Source organism: Saimiri boliviensis, chromosome 1, assembly GCF_048565385.1.
Source record: "Saimiri boliviensis isolate mSaiBol1 chromosome 1, mSaiBol1.pri, whole genome shotgun sequence".
Classification (NCBI taxonomy): Eukaryota; Metazoa; Chordata; class Mammalia; order Primates; family Cebidae; genus Saimiri; species Saimiri boliviensis.
The window spans coordinates 105,457,221-105,481,780 of NC_133449.1; the positions used below are offsets into that span (position 1 = coordinate 105,457,221).

The following is a 24,560-nucleotide window of genomic DNA, read 5'->3' on the forward strand; positions in this document are numbered from 1 at the left end:
CACACTTTCTCCAAAGGAGAACCTGAGACAGCGCCTGGGAAAGCAACTCCAAGCCCTCTAGGTCCACCTCGACCCTTCCCTCAGCCCCACGACCTCCTTGCCTGGACCCCCAGCCCCGCATGCCGGGATCGCCAGCGCCCACCAGCGGCTCCGGTCCCAGCCAGCAGCACAGGTGGGGGCGGGGCCGGGGCGGGGCCTGAGGAACCGGCGCCCCGCCCCGCCCCGAGGCCCGCGGCGCCGCCGCCTCCACCTCTCCCCCGCTGTGGAGCGCCTCGGAGCGGCGGGCTGCGGCCTGGCTCCGCCCATCCCGGTCCGGCGCGCCGGCTCCCGCCTCCTTCCCTCTCCTTGCTCCCGCCTCCCTCCCTTTCCGCTGCCCAGGCGGCGGGAGCCGAGCCCGAGCGGACCGAGCCGCGGCCGCAGCCGGGCGGCGGGCGAGAGGCGGAGGCGGCGGCGGGCGGGCCGCGGGCGGTCAGTCAGGCGGCGGCGGCGACGATGCGGCGGCCCCGCTGAACCCGCCCGCTCCTGGCTCCGGGAGCCGGCCGCGCGAGGCGGCCCGGGCCAGGCGGCAGCATGCGGAGCGGCGAGGAGCTGGACGGCTTCGAGGGCGAGGCCTCGAGCACCTCCATGATCTCGGGCGCCAGCAGCCCGTACCAGCCCACCACCGAGCCGGTGAGCCAGCGCCGCGGGCTGGCCGGCCTGCGCTGCGACCCCGACTACCTGCGCGGCGCGCTCGGCCGCCTCAAGGTCGCCCAAGTGGTAGGTGCCGGGCGGGGCCCCAGGTGCCCGAGGGCGGCCTAGCCGCACGCCTCCCTCCCCGCCCCGCTGCGGGGCCTCAGTCGCGTACCGGCTTGCCGGAGCCGGAGCCCGCTCCTCGCTCCCCGTCTCCCTCGCTCCCCCTCTCCCTCTCTGGGTCCCGGGGCCGCCCTGCAGCCTCCTCTGGGGACCCCGCCCTCGGCCGGAGCCTGCCCTTCCCAGGCCGGCAGCCTCAGGTGTGCGCCTCCTACCTGAGCACCTGCCCTGGGGCCTACCTGTCCGCTCCGCCCTCGCTCCCGGGAGTCTGTGGCGTTACTGGGCTGGGTGCTGCTGGGAATCTTGCTGTCTCCTGGGTACGGCTGGTCTTGACAACCTGTGGCAGGTTTCCCCCGCCGCAACCTCCAGACGATGCTCGTCTGTTTCTACCTCCGGAGACAGAGGTCTCTGGCTTGGTTTCCCCTTGACGCCTAGCTGGGTGCCAGGCGTATATGGTACACGCTTAGTAAGTATTTGTTGGGTGGAGGCAGGTATCCCTGATGCAGTGGGGGAGCCTAGATCTGCCCGCAAAGTCTCTACGTTGCAAAGGTTTGAGTCCTTCTAACCGAGAAGACAGACTTGGCATCCCGGAGTCCACCGCCCGGCACGGTGGCTGGCACTGCCCAATGGGTACCCAGAGTTAAATCTGGGAGGGCAGCCAGTTTTGGAGGTAGCAGAAACAGAGAACTTTCTGTTGGGCTTGTCTGTAGTAGAGCTCCTTTCTCAGGGTCCTATGTTTTAGCTTCCAGGGTGTTCTGGGCAGGGGCCTCTCAGCTCTGTTCCTGCTTTGTGGTTTTGTAACACGCCTTTCCGGGCAGTTGCTCAGCTCTGTTGTGGACCGGGCATGCTCCAATTAAGAAAAACCCGTGTGTGCCCCCCCCCCCCCATTCCCTGTCACAGGTAGGCCGTCTTCTGAGGCCACTGGTCTCCAAACTTTATAGCCTTCTCATAGCCAGAGAAGCCTGTTCTTGTTCGTTCTTGTTCTCTCTCTCTCTCTTTCCCTCTCTCTCTCTCTTTCTGTTAACCTGACGTGAGCCGCCACACCCAGCCTAGAGTTGTACTTTTTGTCTGGAAGAACTTTTGGGCCTAGCCCCTAAAATCTCACCTAACTCTGCTGTTTGCTAATCTCTGGAACTTAAACCCTGAGAGGTCATATGTGGGTGAGTAAAGGAAAGGGACCCGCTTGAAGGGTATAGCGGGTACCCTTGAAGGGTACCCTTCAAGGGACCCGCTTGAAGAGTAAGTTCTAACTATGGTTTTGAGAAAAATTTGACTTTTAAAAATCGGGAAGCTGAGGTGAGGGGATTGCTTGAGCGTAGGAGTTCAAGGTCACAGGGAGCTACTTTGGTGCCTGGGAGTATCCACTGTGCTCCAGCTTGGGCAACATAGCAAGATCCCATGTCTTAAAAATAAATTTAGGGTTTTTTTTTTTTTTCGTTATGGAGTTCGCTCTTGTTGCCCAGGCTGGAGTGCAATGGTATTGTCTTGGCTCACTGCAGTCTCCATCTCCTGGGTTCAAGAGATTCTCCAGCCTCAGCCTCCCAAGTAGCTGGGATTATAGGAGCCCACCACCATTACTGGCAAGTTTATGTATTTTTAGTAGAGACGGCGTTTTGTCACATTGGCCAGGCTGGTCTCAAACTCCTGACCTCAGGTTATCCACCCACCTTGGCCTCCCAAAGTGCTGGGATTACAGGTGTGAGCCACTGAGCCCAGCCATAAATTTAGTTTTTGTAAATTTTTTTTTTTTTTTTTTTCCTGAGGTGGATTCTTGCTCTGATGCTCTGGCTGCAGTGCAGTGGCACAATCTCAGATCACTGCAACCTTCGCCTCCTAGGTTCAAGCGATTTTCCTAGCCTCCCTACCAGGCCCAGCTAAGTTTTGCATTTTTTAGTAGAGATGTGGTTTCCCCACGTTGGCCAGGCTGGTCTTGAACTACTGACCTCAAGTGGTCTGCCCATCTTGGTCTTCCAAAGTGCTGGAATTATAGGTGTGAGCCACCCTGCTGGGCTGTAGACATTTTTGTGGTGTTTTTTATGGCCTATTGCAACCTGTAGATCTTTGCTATTCCCAGTTTGGCCCTTAGGCCAGCAGCATTGCCATCACCTAAGGGCTTATTAGAGATGCAGAATCAGTGGCTTTGCCCCAGAACTTCGGAGTCACCTGCATTTAAACAAGATTCCCCAAGTGATCCACGTGTACATTAAAGTTTGAGACTTACCTTTCTATATCCTTTTAGTATTAAAAAAAAAAAAAGAAAAAAAAAAAAAAGAAACCTTGCAGCAGGTTGGGTGCAGTGGCTCACACCTGTAATCAATCCCAGCACTTTGGGAGGCTGAGGTCAGGAGTTCAAGACTAGCCTGGCCAACATGGTCAAACCCCATCTGTACAAAAATACGGAAAATTAGCCAGGCATAATGACAGGTTCCTGTAATCCCAGCTACTCCTGAGACTGAGACAGGAGAAGTATTTGAACCCGGGAGGCGGAGGTTGCAGTGAGCTGAGATCGCGCCATTGCACTCCAGCCTGGGTGACAGAGCAAGACTCCATCTCAAAACAAAACAAACCTTGCACGGGCACTAGCAATCAGCTTTCAATAAATAGCCTTAGGGCTGCGATTTTTCTGTGAAATGAGCCTGCCAATACAATACTTCCCTCAAAGGATTAAGAAAATGAAATAACATGTGTAAGTTAGTACTTATTGTGTTAGACATCCAATTGATGTGCAGTAAATGTTAGCTGTCATAGTGCTAATTAACAATACCTGTCTCTAAAGAAACTTTGTGAAGATATCACTGAAAAATCATAATTACGTATTTGAATTAAAGATAGTTTACTTCCTTATGATTTAAGTTAGTTGATATTTTTAATGTAATAGTAATAGTAAAGCTAATCTGAAATATTATAAAAAAATTAAACAGTGCAGTTGCATAGATTCTATCTTTTCTTTTTCTTTTTGAGACAAGGTCCCGCTCTGTGCTCAAACTAGAGTGCAGTGGTACAATCATAGTTTACTGTAGCCTTGACCTCCTGGGCTCAAGTAATCCTTTCACCTCATCCCCCAACTAGCTAGGACTACAGGTATGTGCCACTATGCCTAGCTAATTTTATTTTATTTTTGAGACGGAGTTTCACTCTTGTTACCCAGGCTGGAGTGCAATGGCGCGATCTCGGCTCACCTCAACCTCCACCTCCTGGGTTCAGGCAATTCTCCTGCCTCAGCCTCCTGAGTAGCTGGGATTACGGGCATGCACCACCATGCCCAGCTAATTTTTTGTATTTTTAGTAGAGACGGGGTTTCACCATGTTGACCAGGAAGGCCTCAATCTCTTGACCTCATGATCCACCTGCCTCAGCCTCCCAAAGTGCTGGGATTACAGGCGTGAGCCACCGCGCCCGGCCCTGCCTAGCTAATTTTTAATTTTTTTGTAGAGACAGGGTCTCCCTATGTTGCCCAGGCTGGTTTCAAACTCCTGGGCTCAAGCAACCCTCCCTCTTTGGCCTCCCAAAGTGTTGAGATACAGGCATGAGTCACTGGCCTCAGTCTATATCTTTTCAAAATGAAACCTGTACCTATCTCTTAGTTGGGGAGAACGTCTAGCATGGTTAAACAACTGATGTACATTATCTTCATCCTCCTTGTGTGAATTCTTTTTTTTTTTAAATGAATAAAGACAGAGTCTCATATATTGCCCAGGTTGGTTGCAAATTGGGATTACAGGTGTGAGCCACTGCACCTGGCCCACATCCCTTTCTTGAGCCCTTCCCATGCCTAGATGACTTTCTGACAATGTATTTGTTGAGGACTTTTTAATAACAAAAGATGGATAATAGGAATTTTTTTTTTTTTTTTTTTTTAAAGACAGACTTTTGCTCTGTCACCCAGGCTGGAATGCAGTGGCATGATCATAGCTCACTGCAACCTTGAACTTCTGGGCTCAAGGCAGCCTTCTGCCTCAGCCTCCTGAGTAGCCAGTACTACAGGGATGCACCACCATGCCCTGCTAATTTTTTTGTAGACATGAGGTCTTACTATGTTGCCTCAAACAAGAGGCTATTCTCGAACTCCTGGGCTCAAGCAATCCTGCTGTTTTGGTCTCCCAACGTGCTGGGATTACAGGTGTGAGCCACTGTGCCTGGCCTGGAAATGTTTAAATGCAAATTTTAGCTCTGCTGATCTTGATGTCTCTTAATCCCATCACATCTGGGTTTCTCAATTGTACAATATGGGTGGTAATGACTGAGCATTTTAGGAATTGTAAGAATCAAGAGGTTAATGTTTGATAGTTGCTTTCTTACGTAACTCAAAAACAAATGTGAGTATTTGCACTTCAGGGGTGGATAATATGGCATATCTTTTCTTTGATGGAAACCTTATTAGTGGTTTTTTTTTTTTTTTTTTTTTTTTTTTTTTAATCTCAAGCCAGTCAGCACAATATCTGGCTGGTTACTGTTCTCTGGAGGATGTGCAGGGGTGGGGCAGTAATACATTATAGAAATCATATACAACATAAAATAGCCACATTTACAAAGCTGCAACTTTGATAAATGACTGGCTGTAGACATAGCACTGAGCTTATCAGCCCCAAATTCCCTCAATTCTGTGGAGAGGGTGGTTCAACTGAGGCTCAGTTGGGTTGCTGGTTCTTAAGAGCTGGTCAAATGACCTAGCAGACACACAATGACCCTGGTCAAACTGTGAAGGGTTCTGCGTTTTGTTTACTACTGAAGATTCCTTTGTACTCCTGGCTCCCATTTATCCCTGAAGTCATGCAAATACATGTGCATAATGTTAGATGAAGCAGTGGGTTTCTCTATATTGGATTCTCAGAGTCACCATTCTGTGGCTCCTTGTAAAACAGTCCCATTTTCCTTTAGGAAGATTGTTATCTTTGGGAGCTGTCTTCCTGATCAAGGACTTGGAATCAAATTAAATTCTAGCAGAAGAGCAAAGTTATAATTACTCTTAAGTTTTTTTGATAATTAAAAATAGTGGAATTATAACCCATGACTTCAAAAAAAGTTGTTAAGTATAGAGAGTATACATGTGTTTTACAAAACCACACAAAGACAGTTTAAGAAAAGGATACTACAGACCAGTATTCCTCATGAACACAGACACAGAAATCCTCAACAAAATATTGTGCAGAAAATAGAACCCAGCATATTGTAGAAAGAATAATACACCAAACCGATTGTGATATATTCCAGAAACAAAAGATTGGTGAAGTTTTTGAAAGTAAATGTTATAGATATACACCTAGAGGTGAGGATAGGGCTATATGTCAGGATGCCTCTCTCTTGGTAGAATGGATGTATACCTGGGTGCCTGGGAGAGAGCTCTTTCCAGCCTAAAGTTGTGCTGAACAGACTTGAGCTGTACCACATGTATGGCCTGCCCCATTAAGGACTGAGGTATGTATGGTTGATTTTTTTTTTCTTTCCCCACAGCCCCCTTTCCTGAGCTATTGAAATAGCCTGGAAATACCAGCATGGGGTCTTCAACCTGTAGCTGCTATCACTGACTCTTATATCCCTATTTCTGGAAGTAACCCCAAATGCTTTTGCAGGACAACATGGGATTCCTTTGGAAAATAAAGTTACTTATTAGAGAATAGAGCAGAAGTGATCACAGATAATACATTTTCCCAGACAGTCTCAATTTCCTGTGCTCCCTCATCAGACCATATATAAGTATAATCCTAAATTTTAAGTAATTATTTTACTTTAAATTATGAAGTATTCTAAGTATTGAAATTACAGTGATTCATGTAACTGCATTCATGTGCTTACACTATATCCTGATATTTTAGTTTGGAAAATAAGGTGATTCCTGGAGAACAGGTTGTGTGTGCAAGAGAAGTAACAAACAGGGCGAGATGAGATGGGATTTGGGTTCATTAGCAAGTTGGGACCTTAGGGCTCCAGGAACAAGGAAGGAGACAGACTGGGGGAAGTGGAGAGGAAGAGAGCAGGGAACCCCTGCTCAGAGGGATGGCTTCTGACAATCAGCTGACTTAAACTTTGACCTCAGTTCGAAGTAGTCCAGGTCTCTAGAGCAGGGCTGCAGCAGGCTGGAGAGGAGACCAATAGCTCAGAAAGTGACACCTCCTGTGGGAGGAGATATTGCTTGTTTGAGTATTTGGAAACTATCCTATTTTTAAGCAGTTTAACTTCTTGATGGGGGAGGATTTTTGTGAAAAATTCTCACTTAAAGCTGTGGGTGGGGGATTATTCAGGATTCATTGCTGTGCCTCTTGTGTGTGGCCTTTTTTCCTGATGGGGGCTATCATTGGTTTTCAAAGTGGGGTCCTGGGATCCCTGGAGTTTATTAAGGTAGTAATGGGGGATTGAGAGTCAGAATGAGGGGCCAGGGAGTACCGTGGCTCACACCTGTAATCCCAGCACTTTGGGAGGCCAAGATGGGCAGATCACTTGAAGTCAGGAGTTAAAGACCAGCCTAGCCAACATGGTAAACCTAATCTCTACTAAAAAATAAGAAAATTAGCCGGGTTTGGTGGTGGGTGCTTATAATCCCAGATACTCAGGAGGCTGAGACAGGAGAATTGCTTGAACCCTGGTAGGTGGAGGTCGCAGTGAGCTGAGATCACACCACTGCTCTCCAGCCTGGGCAACAGAGGTAGACTCCATCTCAAAACCAAAACCTAAAGAGAACCTGGGTACTAATTATATTTCAAAAAGTCTATACTATTAACCAAATTAAGCCCAGTAAGGCAGATTTCTGCTTATGTTAAGCAGAATGAGGTAAAATTTCTTCTGGAATTTTATAAAACCAATTACTTCAGGTTGATCAGGAGCTTTCAGTAAGTTTTTGATTAATGTGCACCTGCCTTCATTTTTGCACTCAGGATTTATTCTCTCATCCCTCACCTCTTTCCTGGAAATGCCTACCCACTATTTTTATTTTTTAAATTAGGCAGCCTCTTGCACCAGAATAGGCTCAAAGAGATTCCCCACTTGGCACTGTTCTTCTGGTTCCTGCTCCAAAGAGACCTTCCCTATACCAACCAACTAGAATAGGGTACTCCCTTACCCTACTTTGCCTTACTATTGGCCCCTGTCACCCTGCTTGATTCTTCTCCATAGTGTTGACCATCCAGCTAGAAGGTCAGCTCCATGAGAGCAATGACTTTGCTTTCAAGTTCTCTGCCATGTCCTGTGTCTAAACCAGGGTCTGGCACACAGGCGTTGAGTAGACAGTTGAATGTACATATTTGTTTAGTAAAAGAAAAAAATGGGTTATTACTTAATGTAGTTTGTAAGGTCAAGTTTTTGAAAACATGGAATCCATGGGGAAAGTGTTGTATGTACATATATTTATAATAAACTACTGGACTCTGAGGTGGAAAATATTGGAGAGAAAGTATGAAAATAAAATGCCATTGTAATTACTTTTTCTTTTTTTAACTTTAAGTTTTAAAAGAGTATCTACTGCTACTAGGAAACAGAAGCTTTTGCTTAGGAGACAGATTTTTGTAAAAGTTGGGGAAACCATAAGAGGCTTTGCCAAGCTTTTTGCTTAGAAAAGTGTAAAATGAAAACCAGGATTCTGTAATTATTATTGAAGTTGTCTGTTTTCTGATTAACACGTTCAGAAAGACAGAGGCTATATCTGTCAAGCCAGTATCTTTCGAGAGACACTTACAGGCAAAGAGAAAGTCCCAACTGGGATTGAAGCTGAGGGTCATAGTGATTATTATTATAAGCTTTCTGATTAAAAGAAAAGAACGACCGTTCCATGAGGCCTGCAAAGGGAGGCTGGCGTTCTTCAGTGAAGGCTAGAGAGGGCTATAGGGAATAACTGTTGAGCCAGATTTTTGTTGCTGACAATTTCAAATGAATGGTTAAGTTTGAGAATTAAATGAGTTAATAAACACTGAAAATGTTCAGAGTTTAATCAAATTTGGATAGTTTTGGATGTTTTCTTTACTGCCACTGTGATTTGATGACTGGTGCAGTGGAAGCCTTCATTTTTGTGGTTTCCCGTTTATTCCAGCACCACTGTGAAAAACAGTTTAAGGCTAAAAGATTTTTGTACCAGTGGAAAAAAAGAAAAACAACCCAGAAACAATGGCTGTTCCAGGGGTAGTTGCTTCCTCAGCTTGTCTGCTTTCTTTCACCCATTTTCAGGCCAAGCCCTAGAAATGTGTATAACTTGAGATTAAGAGTTAGCTAAATAACTTGAAAGTTAGATCAAGATCAGTAACTAGATGTTGATAAAAATGCTATAGTTCACCCCTTAAAAAATTCATATTTTATATACATTTGAGTGCCTAGGGTGGGCCAGGTACTATTAGGCAGACATAAATAAGACAAAAATCTCTGCCTCCAAGGAGCTCCCAGACCTCTTGGCAGTAAGGGTTTGGAGTGGGGCAGACAAAAATACACAAACCATTGGACCACCTGAGCTGTGATGGAGGCCTGGGGACAGTGGGCTTGGCAGGAAGCACTTGTGGCCATTTGGGAAAGGGGCACATTGCTGTAAGATGCTGAATGGCCAATGCCTGGAATAAGGTGGTTGTGCCTGTGGCAAAGGAATACCCCAGGTGCTGGGGTCCATCCCAGAAAAGGGTGGTAAGAGGTGAGTCAACTGTGGTTCACCAGGCAAAGGTATGGAAGGGAAGGGCAAGTGATTTGACAGATGGGGTGGGATGAGGGGGACCCAGGCTGGGGAGAGCCTGGTTTGTTAGGCTGATGAATTTGGATTTTTCTAAAAGAGATGGGGAATAGTTATAACTGTGACCACTGAGCACTTGAAATGTGGCTGGTACGAATTGAGATATGCATAAATGCAAAATACACCCTGGATTTTAAAGATTTAATAGGGAAAAAAGCATATAAACTGTCATTAATACTTTTATACTCATTACATATTGAAGTAGTTTTTTTTGTTAGTTTGTTTTTCCTTTATAGAGACAGGGTCTAGTTACTATGTTGCTCAGCCTGGCCTCGAACTCCTGGTCTCAAGTGATCCTCCTGCCGTAGCCTCCTAAAGTGCTAGGATTGCAGGCGTGAACCACTGTGCCTGGTCAATATTTTGGATATATTGGATTAAATATACCATCCAAATTCCACTTTTTTACTTTTTAAAATGTGGCTGTTGGCCGGGTGCAGTGGCTGACGCCTGTAATCCCAGCACTTTGGGAGGCTGAGGCAGGTGGATCACGAGGTCAAGAGGTCGAGACCATCCTGGTCAACATGGTGAAACCCCGTCTCTGCTAAAAATACAAAAAATTAGCTGGGCATGGTGGCGCCTGCTTGTGATCCCAGCTACTCAGGAGGCTGAGGCAGGAGAATTGCCTGAACCCAGGAGGTGGAGGTTGCAGTGAGCCAAGATTGCACCATTGCACTCCAGCCTGGGTAACAAGAGCAAAACTCCGTCTCAAAAATAAATAAATAAATAAATAAATAAATAAATAAATAAATAAAATGTGGCTATTAGAATATTTTTAGTTGCATGTGTGGCTTACATATTTCTGTTGGATACCCCTAGGTTAGAGGATGTCAAAGCAGTGGCTTTGAGAAGAATGAGATTATTGCAGCAGGGCCTGGTAAGAGACTTTGAGTAAATCCAGTGAGAAAAGAAGGCCTAACTAACGGGTCTTTTGGCAGTGGAGATGGAAAGGATATAACTAAATGGGAGAGCAGTAAGAGATGGAGGGTGGCAGTTATATTTTTAAATTATCTTTTAGATAGAGTCTCACTCTGTCACCCAGGCTGGAGTGCAGTGGCATGATCTTGGCTCACTGCAACCTCTACATCCCAGGTTCAAGCAATTCTGCTTCAGCCTCCCGAGTAGCTGGGACTACAGGCGCACACCACCACATCCAGCTCATTTTTGTATTTTTAGTAGAGTTGGGGTTTCTCCATGTTGGCCAGGTTGGTCTCGAACTCCTGACCTCACGTGATCCGCCCGCCTTGGCTTCCCAAACTGCTGGGATTACAGGTGTGAGATACCATGTTCAGTCTCATCAGTACCATCTTACAGTGACTTGGTCTTTTTCCCTTCTGCTGGCTCTGCTCCTGGGGGGTCTCCAGCCTCAAGAAAATCCTTTTTGCATAATTCAGGGGTCACATCTGACAGAGTCAGGGGAGAAGGGGGGCCATCAGCTCTTCTTTCTCCTTGGATGATTGACAAAATTTAAGAATTGCTAAAATCAGAACTAGTAAAAGTGATGAGGAAGCTGGAGACTGTCTATTCCCATGGAACGTGGGGTAAAGAGGTAAAAATTGAGACCCGATTGTCTTCCTTCTTGCCAGCAGACTTCAAAGTGTTTGGAGTTGGATGAATTATTGACTTGGAATCTTTTTCTTTTCTTCTTAGAACAGCTAATACAGAATATTGGCACCTTTTCTGGACTTTAATTTGTTTGCAGATATTAAAGGATCTTTTTTTTTTTTTTTTTTTTTTTTTTTTTTTGAGATGGAGTCTCACTCTGTGACCCAGGCTAGAGTACAGTGGCATGATCTTGACTTACTGCAAACTCTGTCTCCTGGGCTCAGGCGATCCTCCTGCCTCAGCCCTCCAAGTAGCAGGGACCACAGGCATGCACCACCACGTCTGGCTAATTTTTATACATTTTATAGAGATAGGGTTTTGCTGTGTTGCCCAGGCTGGTCTTGAATTCCTGGACTCAAGCGATCCATCCACCTCAGCCTCCCAAAGTGCTAGGATTACAGGTGTGAGCCACTGTGCCTGTACAAAGAATAATTTTTAAAAGATAAAATCATGACTCATATAAATGTAAAATATTTTATTAATTAATGAGGAAACCATAGGATGTTACAACCTGCTCAAAGGAAAATTCAAAGAGCAGATACATCCCCATGTGCACGCACATGTTCCATGAAATCAATTTCAAATACGTGCAACTCTGGCTTGGAGGGGAATCAATTGTCTTTCTACCAGACAGAATTAATTTGCCTGTTTATAGATGAGGATCATTTGCATTGCTGTCAGTTATATACAGTTTAACAGAATTACAAATAGCTCAAGGACAATGAAAGGTGCAATTCCATAGGATCAGATAACTTGAAAAGTTATATTCTAACAAGGCTTAGTTTTCCATTGGAGATACTTGATATTTTTGGTTCATTTCAAAAGCAATCACAATTTATCTTGAAATGGGGACTATATGGTGATGGGGGCTGGGTGGGCTGGATTTTTTATCCAACTCATTATGTTAGAACCTCCCAATTTCATTTGTCCCTTTCTCTCCCTTTCCTCTTTTCCTCTAGCATGAAAGGGGAGCCCTGGATCTCCAGGTTGCTGGAGGAGCATTCTTTATGGCTTTCTGTTCCCTTCTCTGGATTTTTGTTTTTCTCTTTCTCCCCAATGGCTTTGCTTTTCGTTTCTTTTGTTTTTAGACATGGGGCCTCACTGTGTTACCCAAGCTAGAGTGCAGTGGTGTGGATTATAGCTCACTGCAGTCTTGAACTCCTGGGCTCAAGTGATCCTCCTGCCTCAGTTTCTTCAGTAGCTGGTATTATAGGCATGTGCCACCACACCTGATCCTGGTCACTTTTCTTCACAAAAATAGATCTTGAGGCTGGATGCAGTGGCTTATACCTATAATCCTAGCACTTTGGGAGGCCTAAGTGGGTGCATCACCTGAGGTCAGGAGTTTGAGCCCAGCCTGGCTAACATGGTGAAACCCAGTCTCCAAATACAAAACATAGCAGGGCATTGTGGCACACGCCTGTAGTCCCAGCTACTACTCGGGAAGCTGAGGCAGGAGAATTGCTTGAACCTGGGAGGTAGGGGTTGCAGTGAGCCGAGATTGTGCCATTGCACTCTAGCCTGGGTGACAGAGTGAGACTTTGTCTAAAAAAAAAAAAGAAAGATGTTAAAGATCTTGATTAACTGCACTTAGGACCATGCCCTTTAGACCTTAGCTTGGCCTTTAAGGACCTGAGTCAGGCTAGAATGATTAGGAGTAGGAGTACAGATAAGACTACCTGTCAGCATAGGGTTGGTATGAGGTTGAATGCGAAGTGCCTAGCATGGTGCCCTGCTGTGGGAAACATTTGATCAGGGTCATTATTGTTAAAATGTCCATGAGTGCCTCATCTAGCCAGGTTCTGGTCCAGTGACTTTCCCATTCAGATTCTCTCCACGTAAATCTGCCAGCCTCAGCCTGGCTGGAAGCTCTTGTTCTCCACAATAACATGCTGTTGCTGCAAGGGTGCTGCTGCCCTTTGCCCAGCCTATGGATGCCCCAGAAGTCATTGGGCCAAGACAAGCCAGGGCCTCATGTCCCTTTCCCTGCTTCCCTGCCCCTACCTGTCTTCCTCTGGTCCTGCCATGCCTGGCCTCACTGGTTTTTCTTTTCTTTTTTATATGTTTTTGAGACAGGGTCTTGTTCTGTTGCCCAGGCTGGAGTACAGTGGGATGATCATGGCTCACTGCAGCCTCAACTTCCTGGTCCCAAGTGGTCCTATACCCTTAGCCTTTGGAGTAGCTGGGATTACAGGTGCACCACCATGCCTGACTAATTTTGTTTTTTTTTTGTAGAGATGGGGTCTTTTTTTTTTTTGAGACAGAGTTTTGCTCTTGTTACCCAGGCTGGAGTGCAATGGCGCGATCTCGGCTCACCGCAACCTCCGCCTCCTGGGTTCAGGCAATTCTCCTGCCTCAGCCTCCTAAGTAGCTGGGATTACAGGCACGCGCCACCACGCCCAGCTAGTTTTTTTTTTGTATTTTTAATAGAGACAGGGTTTCACCATGTTGACCAGGATGGTCTCGATCTCTCGACCTCGTGATCCACCCGCCTCGGCCTCCCAAAGTGCTGGGATTACAGGCTTGAGCCACCGCGCCCGGCCGAGATGGGGTCTTAACATGTTGCCTCATCTGCTCTTGAACTGTGGGGCTCAAGATATCCTCCTGCCCTGGCCCCCAAAGTACTGGGATTACCATCGAGAGCCACCATGCCTGGCTGTCACTGATTTTTCTCTGCTCTGATTGGTGTCCTGTGATGAAGCACTGTCTTACACTATATATGTCCATCACTCTCTGGACACTGGCTTTCTGAACACATTTGGAAAGTAAGGAATACTTACATTCTACTGTAGTACGTTTATAAACATATGCATGGCAGAGGTGCAGTTTTCTTCTATAAAATGTTCACAGTGGTGAGCACTTGGTAAGCGTTTGTTGGCTCATCCAAGTTCAGTTTGATGGTTTTGGGAAGTTTGGAACAAGTCCCAAATCAAGGAAGAAAAGAAACAGCTAATTCATGTTGAAGGTGAATGCTTGGTATAAATAAATAGCGGAGGGTCAAGGTGCTCAAAACAGGCAGAAACTCAAGAGTTTTAGACTGTAAGTGATTGTGAAGCTATTGTGCACCTCCCTTGTTTTATAGTTGAGGAATCTGACCCCTAGAGAAGCTGGGACTTGGCTGTGGCTGTTTCATTGGTTGGTGGCCCTGGGACCTGAGCCTCAGGGTCCCATTCTTTCCCTGGTGCTTTACTGTTGCTGCCATAGGGATGGAGGTTTGATCCTTTCTGTGAGACCAGATGTGGGACACTTCTGTGATTTGTGATGATCTTTCTTGTCCATTATATGATTATGAGGAGACCCAGATGAATTATGGAGAGCCTTAGGCATTTTTTTAGAATAGTAGTTTAGGAGATACTACATATGACAAGTCAACTCTTTGTGATGTTCTGTGCAAAGTGCAAGTATTTAACCAGCTCAGGCAATTGCCCAAATGAATGTACTGGAGCCGGCAATTGACTGAGAGCCCCAATGTTTGAACTGCAACAAAACCCTGGTGTTGGATATAACTTTGCCTTACACTCTGTGATAGTAAAGTGAGAACAGGATAATTTGACAGCAGGTTTGTCTATATTCCCATTAGAGTGTGATTTATTTGTTTATTTTTTTTGGCTGGGCATGGTGGCATGTGCCTATAGTCCCAGTTCCTCAGGTAGCAGAGGCAGGAAGATCATTTGAGACTGGAAGTACGAAGTTACAATGAGCTATGATTGCACCACTGCACTCTACCAGGCATGTTGGCAGGCTCCTGTAATCGCAGCTACTCGGGAGGCTGGGGCAGGAGAATTACTTGAACCCACAAGCTGGAGGTTACAGTGAGCTGAGATCTTGCTAGAGTGCAGTAGCACTCTAGCCTGGTCAACAGAGCAAGACTCCATCTCAAAAAAAAAAAAAAAAAAAAAAAAAAAAATTCTGGCTGTTGACCACAGTAAACTTCTTAATACCTAACACACAGATCATCAAGACCTACAAAATATAAGACTCAAACAGATTGGTTCAGCAATATTTGTGTTAAAGAGGAGCAAAGAAAGCCCCCAATATTCTGCTATACATCTCTATTGTCTAAGGCCCCTTTGTACAATTGTGCAGGTTGTGCGCTGAATAGTGGTGGGTGTGGAAGGCTGAGATCCAGCTTACATACCCTGCTTGCCAAGCCATATGCCAAGGCACTAGGCAGTGTCCACTGGGAAGAGGGGTTGCCCATTCCCAAGTCATTGTCCCAGAGGTGTTGCCGTTTTTAAATATACTATCTTCTTGCCAAGCTAAACTCCCATTTAGATGAGGATCTGTTTCTCATCAGCATAGAGGTGCTATATGGAGCAGCTTATATCTTAATTATTTAATTGAGTAACTTTTTGTTTTTTTTAGAGATGGGGTCTCACTATGTTGAACAGGCTAGAGTGTGGTGGCTTTTCACAAGCATGATCATAGTGCATTACAGCCTTGAACTCCTGGCCTCAAGACATCCTCCCATCTCAGCCTCCCAAGTAGGGACTTCAAGGGCATGCCACCATACCCAACAGGAAACTTATTTTAGAGATATGGCTTGGCTGAGATTAAAATTCATAGGAGAGCTGGGCGCGGTGGCTCACGCCTGTAATCCCAGCACTTTGGGAGGCTGAGGCGGGTGGATCACGAAGTCAAGAAATCGAGACCATCCTGGTCAACATAGTGAAACCCCATCTCTACTAAAAATACAAAAAATTAGCTGGGCATGGTGGCGCATGCCTATAATCCCAGCTACTCAGGAGGCTGAGGCAGGAGAATTGCCCGAACCCAGGAGGTGGAGGTTGCGGTGAGCTGAGATCGCGCCATTGCACTCCAGCCTGGGTAACAAGAGCGAAACTCCGTCTCAAAAAAAAAAAAAAAAATTCATAGGAGAGTATATTTTAAAATAAGACCAAATAAAGCAAATATGTAAACATTAAATATTTTTCAGATATAATATTTTAAACAAGATTATTTTGAATGAATAGGAATATGCACCAGCCTGGGCAATATAGTGAGACCCCCATCTCTAAAAAAAAAAAAAAAAAAATTTCAGCTGGATGCAGTGGCTCATGCCTGTAATCCCAGCTCTTTGGGAGGCTGAGGCGGGTGGATCACCTGAGGTCAGGAGTTCGAGACCAGCCTGGCCAACATAGTGAAACTGCTTCTCTACTAACAATACAAAAAATTAGCTGGCTGTGGTGGTGGCACCTGTAATTCCAGCTACTAGGGAGGCTGAGGCAGGAGAATCGCTTGAACCTGGGAGGCAGAGTTTGCAGTGAGCTGAGATTGTGCCATTCATTGCACTCCAGCCAGGGGCAACAAGAGCGAAACTCCTTTAAAAAATTTTTTTTAAATTAGGCAGATGTGGTGTTGCATACCTCTAGTGCTAGCCACTTAGGAGGCTGGGGTGGGAGGATTGCTTGAGCCCAGGAATTTGAGGCTGCCATGAGCTAAGATCATGCCATTGCACTTCAGCCTGGGCAACAGAGCAAGATCTTGCCTCTAAAAAAATTAACAACAACAAAAAAATTAAAGGTGAAGAAAAGAATATGTAGCAAGCACCAGCCAGGTGCAGTGGCTCATGCCTGTAATCCTAGCACTTTGGGAGGCTGAGGTGAGTGGATTGCCAGAGGTCAGAAGTTTGAGACCAGCCTGTACAACATGATGAAACCCCTCTTCTACTAAAAATACAAAAAAATTAGCTGAGTGTGGTGGTGGGCTCCTGTAATCCCAGCTACTCAGGAGGCTGAAGCAGGAGAATTGCTTGAATCCAGGAGGTTGAGGTTGCAGTGAGCCAAGATCGTGCCACTGTACTCTAGTCTTACAACAAGAGCAAAACTCCATCTCAAAAAAAAAACAAGATTAGCACCTTTCAGCACCTGGTCCTGTGTGAGGTCTGTAGATGATGACATATTCAACACCAACTGACTGAATGAATACAGATAAACGGGCAACTTGCTGACTTATTTTGACAAGAGTGTCCATTTGTTGAAATTAAAAGCTCTCAGTTCCACTGAGAACCTAAGTTACCGTCAGAATATCTGTCGAGCAGTTGATGATGTATGATGGGCTTTAGAGGCTGATGCAGATAACCTGTTAGAATTTCCAGTCTGGTTGTCCCTGTCTGGGTGTGTGCACTGAGGGGCCTTTGTGGCCGTCTGGGCAGCTTCTGGTCCATGCCCATCCCTGTCTCTGCAGTGTTGGCCTGAGTTGCCAGGAGCAGACACTTGGGTTCCTTTGGGTTTCCTGCAGGACCCGCTGGTAAGCCAGGCCTTTGAGGGAACCCTAGAAGGGCCAAGCAGCTGGGCCTCATGAATCTTGGGGGTTTTACTTGAAACAGGGCTTTATCCAAAGGGACTCAGCTTTTCTATCTATCTGGTCTAGGGCAGCCTGTGGCCCCTGGGTCTCAAAGGCCTATGTCTTCCCTTTACAGACCAGATTGTGACCCAGTTGCATCTGAAAGAGAACTTGGCTCTGCCTACCTCCATGCCAACCTCACTAGCCTAAGGCCAACCAAGTGCTTCCTCCTCTGCCAACTGGGCATGGAGAGGGATCTGTCCACCAAGCTTGTCTGGGGGGTAGCTGATAAGTACTTACTGCCTTGCTCTGAGAACTTGGGGGCAAAACAGGCTGGTGGAGTGCAGGGGCCATGGCCCCATCATGGAAGGCAGCACATGGCACTTTGTCTCAGATAACCAAGGCCTGGCCACCATTCACCTGAAAGAATCCCACAACCGAGACCATTTAAGGACGTGAGTAGAAGTTCCAAACATGCAAAGGAAGGTAGTGTTCTCAATAAAATGTCAATCCCCTGTTTGGTTACTGCCAAGAAGAGAACACTGACTGAGGAAAATATTGTATTTTAAAGTAAGTTAACTGCAAGGAGTATGTAAAAACCATTGCTGCCTGGCTTGTTTGCAGTGGGAAACACAATCTCTTGCTTTAAGGAATGCCATATTAAGGGGCCCTGTGGAACAAACCACATTTCACTGTTAAGTAGCTGCACAAAAGTATAGTACGACATTGAGAATCTGCAGTGTGCACGCTTAGGCATTTTCTGTAAATAATAGTGTAACCTGGGCAGGGTGCAGTGGCTTACACCTAATCCCAGCACTTTGGAAGGCTGAGGTTGGTGGATCCCTTGGGTCCAGGAGTTCGAGACCAGTCTGGGCAACACAGGGAGACCCTGTCTCTACAAAAAATAAAAAAAAATTAGCTGAAGTGTGGTGGTGTGTGCCTGTAGTCCCAGCTACTCGGGAGACTGAGGTGGGAGGATCACTTGAGCTTAGGAGGTTGAGGCTGCAGTGAGCTCTGATTTTGTCAAAGCACTCCAGCCTGCATGACAGAGTAAGGTTCTGTCTCAAAAAAATAAATAAATAAATAAAAGGCCAGGTGCAGTGGCTCATACCTGTGATCCCAGCACTTTGGGATGCTGAGGTGGGAGGATCACTTGAGGTTGGGAGTTCAAGACCAGCCTGGCCAACGTGGGAAACTCTGTCTCTACAAAAAAAATAAAATAAAATTTGCTGGGCATGGTGGCATGCACCTGTAATCCCAGCTTCTTTTGAGGCTGAGACAGGAGAATCGCTTGAATCTGGGAGGCCGAGGTTGCAGTGAGCCAAGATCACACTGCTGCGATGGGAGCAAAATTGTCTCGAAAAAAAAAAAAAAAAAAAAAAAAAGGTGTAACCCAAAAGTAACCCATAAGAATCAGGAATAATAAAAGATCGTTTAGCAGAGTTGCAGGTATTACATTTTCTGAGATCTATTACTAACATATATTACATAGGTTATAACATATTACCAACCTATATATATAGTATGTATAGGTTGTTGGAAAAGTAATTATAGTTCTGGTCATTACGTTTTTTGTTTTTTGAGATGGAGTCTCACTCTGTCTCCTAGGCTTAATGCAACCTCTGCCTCCCAGGTTCAAGTGATTCTCCTGCCTCAGCCTCCCGAGAAGCTGAGAAGCTAGGATTACAGGTGAGCACTACCACACCCAGCTAATTTTTTCTTTTGTATTTTTAGTAGAGACAGGGTTTCACCATGTTGGCTATGCTGGTCTTGAACTGACTTCAAGTGATTCAACTGCCTTGACCTCCCAAAGTGCTGGGATTATAGGCATGAGCCACCGAACCCGACCTGGTCATTACTTTTAGTGCCAAAAACTGCAAGTACCTTTGCACCAACATATATATTATGACTATGTCGTGATAGATTATACGTGTGTGTGTGTATGTGTGTGTATATTTTGAGACAGAGTCTCGCTGTGTTGTTGCTGGAGTGCAGTCATGATCATGGCTCACTGCAGCCTTGACCTGCTGGGCCCAAGTGATCCTCTTTGTAAGTCTCCCGAGTAGCTGAGACCACAGGTGTGTATCACTATACCACTCCTGGCTAATTTTTTTTTTTTTTTTTTTGTAGTATTTTTGGAGAGACCGAGTCTCCCTGTGTTGCCCAGGCTGGAGATTCGATATTTGAAATATTCTTCTCTGGTCTGTATGTTCTCTCATCATGATCCTAACTTCAGTTGAATGCCAGAGAGCATCTGATGGTCTGTTTGGGTAGTTTTCCCAGATGGGCCAAGTTATAGGTGCCTGGCCAGTCTGTGGGTTGGTAACCCTGGGTCAGGTGCTCACTCCTCTTGTGTGCTAAGGATCCTGAGCATAACAAGCTGTGCAAGCAACAGGCTGGAGTCACTTTCCTTGGAGGTTCAGGGGAGAGGAGGAGAAGATGAGGAAAATGGATGGTTGGTTCTAGAAGGGGTGAGCCCCTTGATGTCTTCCTATAAAACCATTGTTAACTCTCTTAATCACAAGCCTTTGCTATACCTCTTCCAAATTTTCTGTCTCCCCAGGCCCACTCTTCTATCTTTGCTCCATCTCAGGAGGCCTTCAGCCTCTTGACCATCACTCACAGGTCTCCTTCCATCCAGCCACCCATGCTGCTTGCCTTACCCCTTTCCCTCTATTTGGAGACCTCTGAAGTTAGCCCTTCTCTTGGAGAAGGCTTCCCTTTTTCTATTCTTTATTCTCCAGCCACACATCTGGTGAAGTGTCTTTTGGGAATCTGGTACTATATGAGGCTTATAAAGCTGCTTTATGTCAAGGAGCTTATAGTCAAGTCATACATAAATTTGTCTGTAATATAAACATCAGGTTTTTTTAAAACTTGAATACTATTTTCCAAAATGGCAAAAACTTATTTTCTGATTATAAAAGTGTTTGTTTCCCTTGTTTTAAAAAATCAGACTGAGGTAGAAAAATGGAGAAAAAGGTAAAAATACCAGTGTTCTCCTCAGCTAGAGAGGACTCCCATGGACAATTAGGTCTACATCATTCTAGACTTTGTTCCCATGCTCATACTTGTAAAAATGTGTTATTACACATACCATGATTTGCTTTTGGGTATGATGCAGAGTGGTTTTTGGAATTGCAGATTAACATTGCTTTTAAGAACTTTTTATGGAAGTGCAATATACATATAGAGAAGTGCACAAATTTTAAATGCACAGCTGAGGTCTGAATGTGGTGCTTCGTTGCGCTTTAGCCTCTCTCTGGTTGGCTCCATCTAGTAGATTCTCTCTTGCTTTTGTTTTGGTTGCCATTTTGAAAATTGCTTTGTTTCCTTCTTTACATTATTTTTGTTTCATGATTAAGTGGCAAAATTGAAGGCTTTATTCTCTACTTTAAATCTAAAACAAATAATTAAAGCTGATTTAGAATTTGTCATATGGTTTTGAATTAAACAAAAAAATCTAATAAAGGAATGTGCACCATTTTCTTTCTGAGAGCATTAAAAAATCCAGCAAATGTTTCAGCTATAGAGGTTTGGGCACATGCCAAGGATGTTGGTGGTCTTCATGCGCTGTTTTTTTTTTCTTTAATTAACATATAGTAAATTGGCTTTTTTGGTGTCCAGTTCTATGAGTTTTAGCATGTACATATATTAATGTAGCCACTACCATAATGAGGATACAGAGCAGTTTCATCAGCCCACAAAACTTCCTCATTCCCTTTCTTTGTAGTCACATCCAATTCTTGGCAACCTCATCTGTTTCTCATCAGTATAGTTTTGTCATTTCCAGAATGTCACAGAAATGGAATCATAAGTATGCACTTTTAAGACCATCTTTCATTCAGTGTAATGCATTTGATATTCTTCATATTGTATTTTATCAAGTCATTCCTTTTTTATTGCTGAGTAGTTTTCCATTGTAGGCATGTCCCACAGTTTCTTTATTCACCTTTGAGTTATTTGCAACTTTTGGTGATTATGAATGGAGTTACTATAAATATTCATACTGTTTTTTTGTGTGAATGTAGTTTTTAATCTCACTGGGGTTAATACCCAGGAGTGAAATTGCTGGGTCAAAGAGTCAGTGTTTCACTACACAGGAAACTGCTAAACAGTTTTCTAGCGTGGCTATCCCATTTTGTATTCTTCCCTGCGTTACATGGAAGTTCCAGTTGCTCTACCTCTTGGCTAGCACTTGGTAGTCTTTTTTTTTTTGAGACAGAGTCTCTATCGCCCAGGCTGGAGTGCAATGGCCCTCTTGGCTCACTGCAACCTCTACCTCTGTGTTTAAGCGATTCTCCTGCCGCAGCCTCCCAAGTAGCTGGGACTACAAGCACGTGCCACCACGCCCAACTAATTTTTGGTTGTTTTTTTCTTTTTTTTTTTCGAGACGGAGTTTCGCTCTTGTTACCCAGGCTGGAGTGCAATGGCGCGATCTCGGCTCACCGCAACCTCCACCTCCTGGGTTCAGGCAATTCTCCTGCCTCAGCCTCCTGAGTAGCTGGGATTACAGGCACATGCCACCATGCCCAGCTAATTTTTTGTATTTTTAGTAGAGACGGGGTTTCACCATGTTGACCAGAATGGTCTCGATCTCTTGACCTCGTGATCCACCCGCCTCGGCCTCCCAAAGTGCTGGGATTACAAGCGTGGGCCACCGTGCCTGGCCCTAATTTTTGGTATTTTTAGTAGAGACAGGGTTTCATGTGTTAGCCAGGATGGTCTTGATCTCCTGACCTTGTGATCTGCCCCCATCAGCCTCACAAAGTGCTGGGATTACAGGCATGAGCCACCGTACCCGGCCGGTCTTTTTTTTTTTTAAAGCTATTGTAATCTTTTTTTTTTTGAAGCAGATGAAAAATTAATTTTATTAGGAATAATGTAAAGAAATACCAGCAAACTTCTCAGCTCTTCCAAACTCGTGGTGATTTTCAAGTAATATTCAAAAGCTTATTTAGGGACAGTGAAGTATTGTCTTGTTTTCCTCAGAAATCCTAATATATGTGACATTCTAGATTTCCAAGTTCAACAATTCAAATCTAAGTTGTAATATTATGACACTTTAAAGTTATCCAGAGTTTATTACGTTCCAAATGCCAAAAATGAGGAGTTAAATCAAATTATGTGTATTTACTTTAGGATCAACAAAAAATTTTAGTGTATTCTAAAAATAGTAAAGAAAAAGCAAAAACATGGACAGATATTTCTGAAAACAATCCATAAGTTCTATGGTCATAGCAACTCTACCAAACACCAGGAAGACATCAAAGTGGCCATAAGCAGAACTTGGTATAGAATCAAACATACAAACCAACCAGAAAATGGGACTGGGCATGGTGGCTCATGCCTATAATCCCAGCACTTTAAGGGGCTGAGGTGGGAGGTTCACTTGAGGTCAGGAATTTGAGACCATCCTGAGCAACATAGTGAAACAATGTCTTTACACAAAAATTTTTTTTTTAAAAGCTGGGTTGGTGGTGTGACCTGTAGTACTAGCTACTCAGGAGGCTGAGTTGGGAGGATCCTTGAGCTGAGCAGTTGGAGGCTTCAGTGAGTAATAATTCTGCCACTGCTCTCCAATCTGGGTGACAGTGAGACCCTGTCTGTCAGAAACCAAAAGCAATAAAAGAAAACAAAAACAACAGCAAAACCCACCAAAAAAACCAAAAAAAAAACAAAGAAAAACCCCCAAATTGGGGAAAGTTTTGGTTCATATAAAGCAAAGAAAACAGAAGAAATATTATTTCCAAAGATGGTAGCTACTTTTTTCATTTTTAAACTTTGTAAAATTGGTATAATTTTTAGTAGAGCTGGGATTTCACCATGTTGACCAGGCTGGTCTTGAACTCCTGACTTTAGGTGGTCCGCCTGCCTCAGCCTCCCAAAGTGCTAGTATTAAAGGGAGGAGCCGCTGTGCCCGGCCCCAACTTTTATTTTAGATACAGAGGGTACATATGCATAGTTGTTATGTGGGTATATTTAACCCAGGTAGTGAATATAGTACCTGATAGTTTTTCCACCCATTCCTCATATAGTTTGAGGTGTCTGTTGTTCCCATGTTTATGTCCATGGGAGCTTAATGTTTAGGTCCCCCTTGTAAGTGAAAATATGTGGTATTTAGTTTTCTGTTCCTATGTTAATTTACTTAGGATTATGGCCTCCAGCTCCATCCATGTTGCTGCAAAAGGGTATGATCGCATTCTTTTTTATGACTGCCATTGTTACATTCTAATAGATGTGTAGTGGCATCTCAGAGTAGCTTTAATTTGCATTTCCTTAAAATGGCTAATGATGTCAAGCATCTTGTGCTTATTTGCCATCTCTTAGGTGAAGAACCTATTCATGGAATTTCTATTGAGCCGTTTGTTTTCTTACTGTTGAATTTTGACAATTCTTTATATACTTTGGATACAAGACTTGTCAGATACATGACTTGCAAATGTTTTAACTTAGTATGTGGCTTGTCTTCTCATTTTCTTAGTAGAACAAGTTTTCTTTCTTTTCTTTTCTTTTTTTTTGAGACAGAGTCTCATTCTGTCACCCAGGCTGGAGTGCAGTGGTGCAATCTTGGCTCATTGCACCCTCCACTTCCTGGGTTCAAGCGATTCTCCTGCCTCAGGCTCCTCAGTAACTGGAATTACAGGTGTGTGCCATGATGCCCTGCTAATTTTGTGTGTGTTTTTAGTAGAGATGGGGTTTTGGCATGTTGGCCAGGCTGGTCTCAAACTCCTGCCCTCAAGTAATCTGCCTGCTTCAGCCTCCCAAAGTGCTGGGATTACAGGCATGAGCTACCATGCCTGGCCTTTTTCTCTTTTTCTTTTTTTTGAGATGGAGTCTTACTCTCTGTCACCTAGGCTGGAATGCAGTGGCACAGTCTTGGCTCACTGCAGCCCCCGCCTGCCAGGTTCGAGTAATTCTGTCTCAGTCTCCCAAGTAGCTGGGACTACAGCATGTGCCACCAAACCTAGGTAGTTTTGCATTTTTAGTAGAGACAGGGTTTTACTATGTTGGCTAGTTTGGTCTCGAATTCCTGACCTCAGGTGATCTGCCTGCATGGGCCTCCCAAAGTGTTAGGATTACAGGCATGAGCCACTGCACCCAGTTTAAGTTTGTAATTTTGATGAAATTTTATCATTTTTTTTTCTTATGGATTGTGCATCTGGTGTCATCTAAGAACGATTCT

At 44.8% G+C, this 24,560-nt stretch overlaps 1 protein-coding gene across 5 annotated transcripts in view; it reads left to right on the top strand.

The window, feature by feature from the left end:
- The first annotated feature begins 303 nt into the window (after window positions 1-303).
- CMTM4 (CKLF like MARVEL transmembrane domain containing 4) overlaps window positions 304-24,560 on the top strand; it is a 77,081-nt gene continuing 52,824 nt past the window's right edge. The window contains exon 1 of one of the 5 annotated variants that reach the window (XM_074402005.1): window positions 304-756. In XM_074402005.1, the coding sequence (XP_074258106.1) occupies window positions 571-756 (186 nt within the window). In that variant the 5' untranslated portion in view covers window positions 304-570. The remainder of the gene's footprint in view (window positions 757-24,560) is intronic. The other 4 variants (XM_074401988.1, XM_074401993.1, XM_003936266.4 and 1 more) reach the window with 4 other exon arrangements.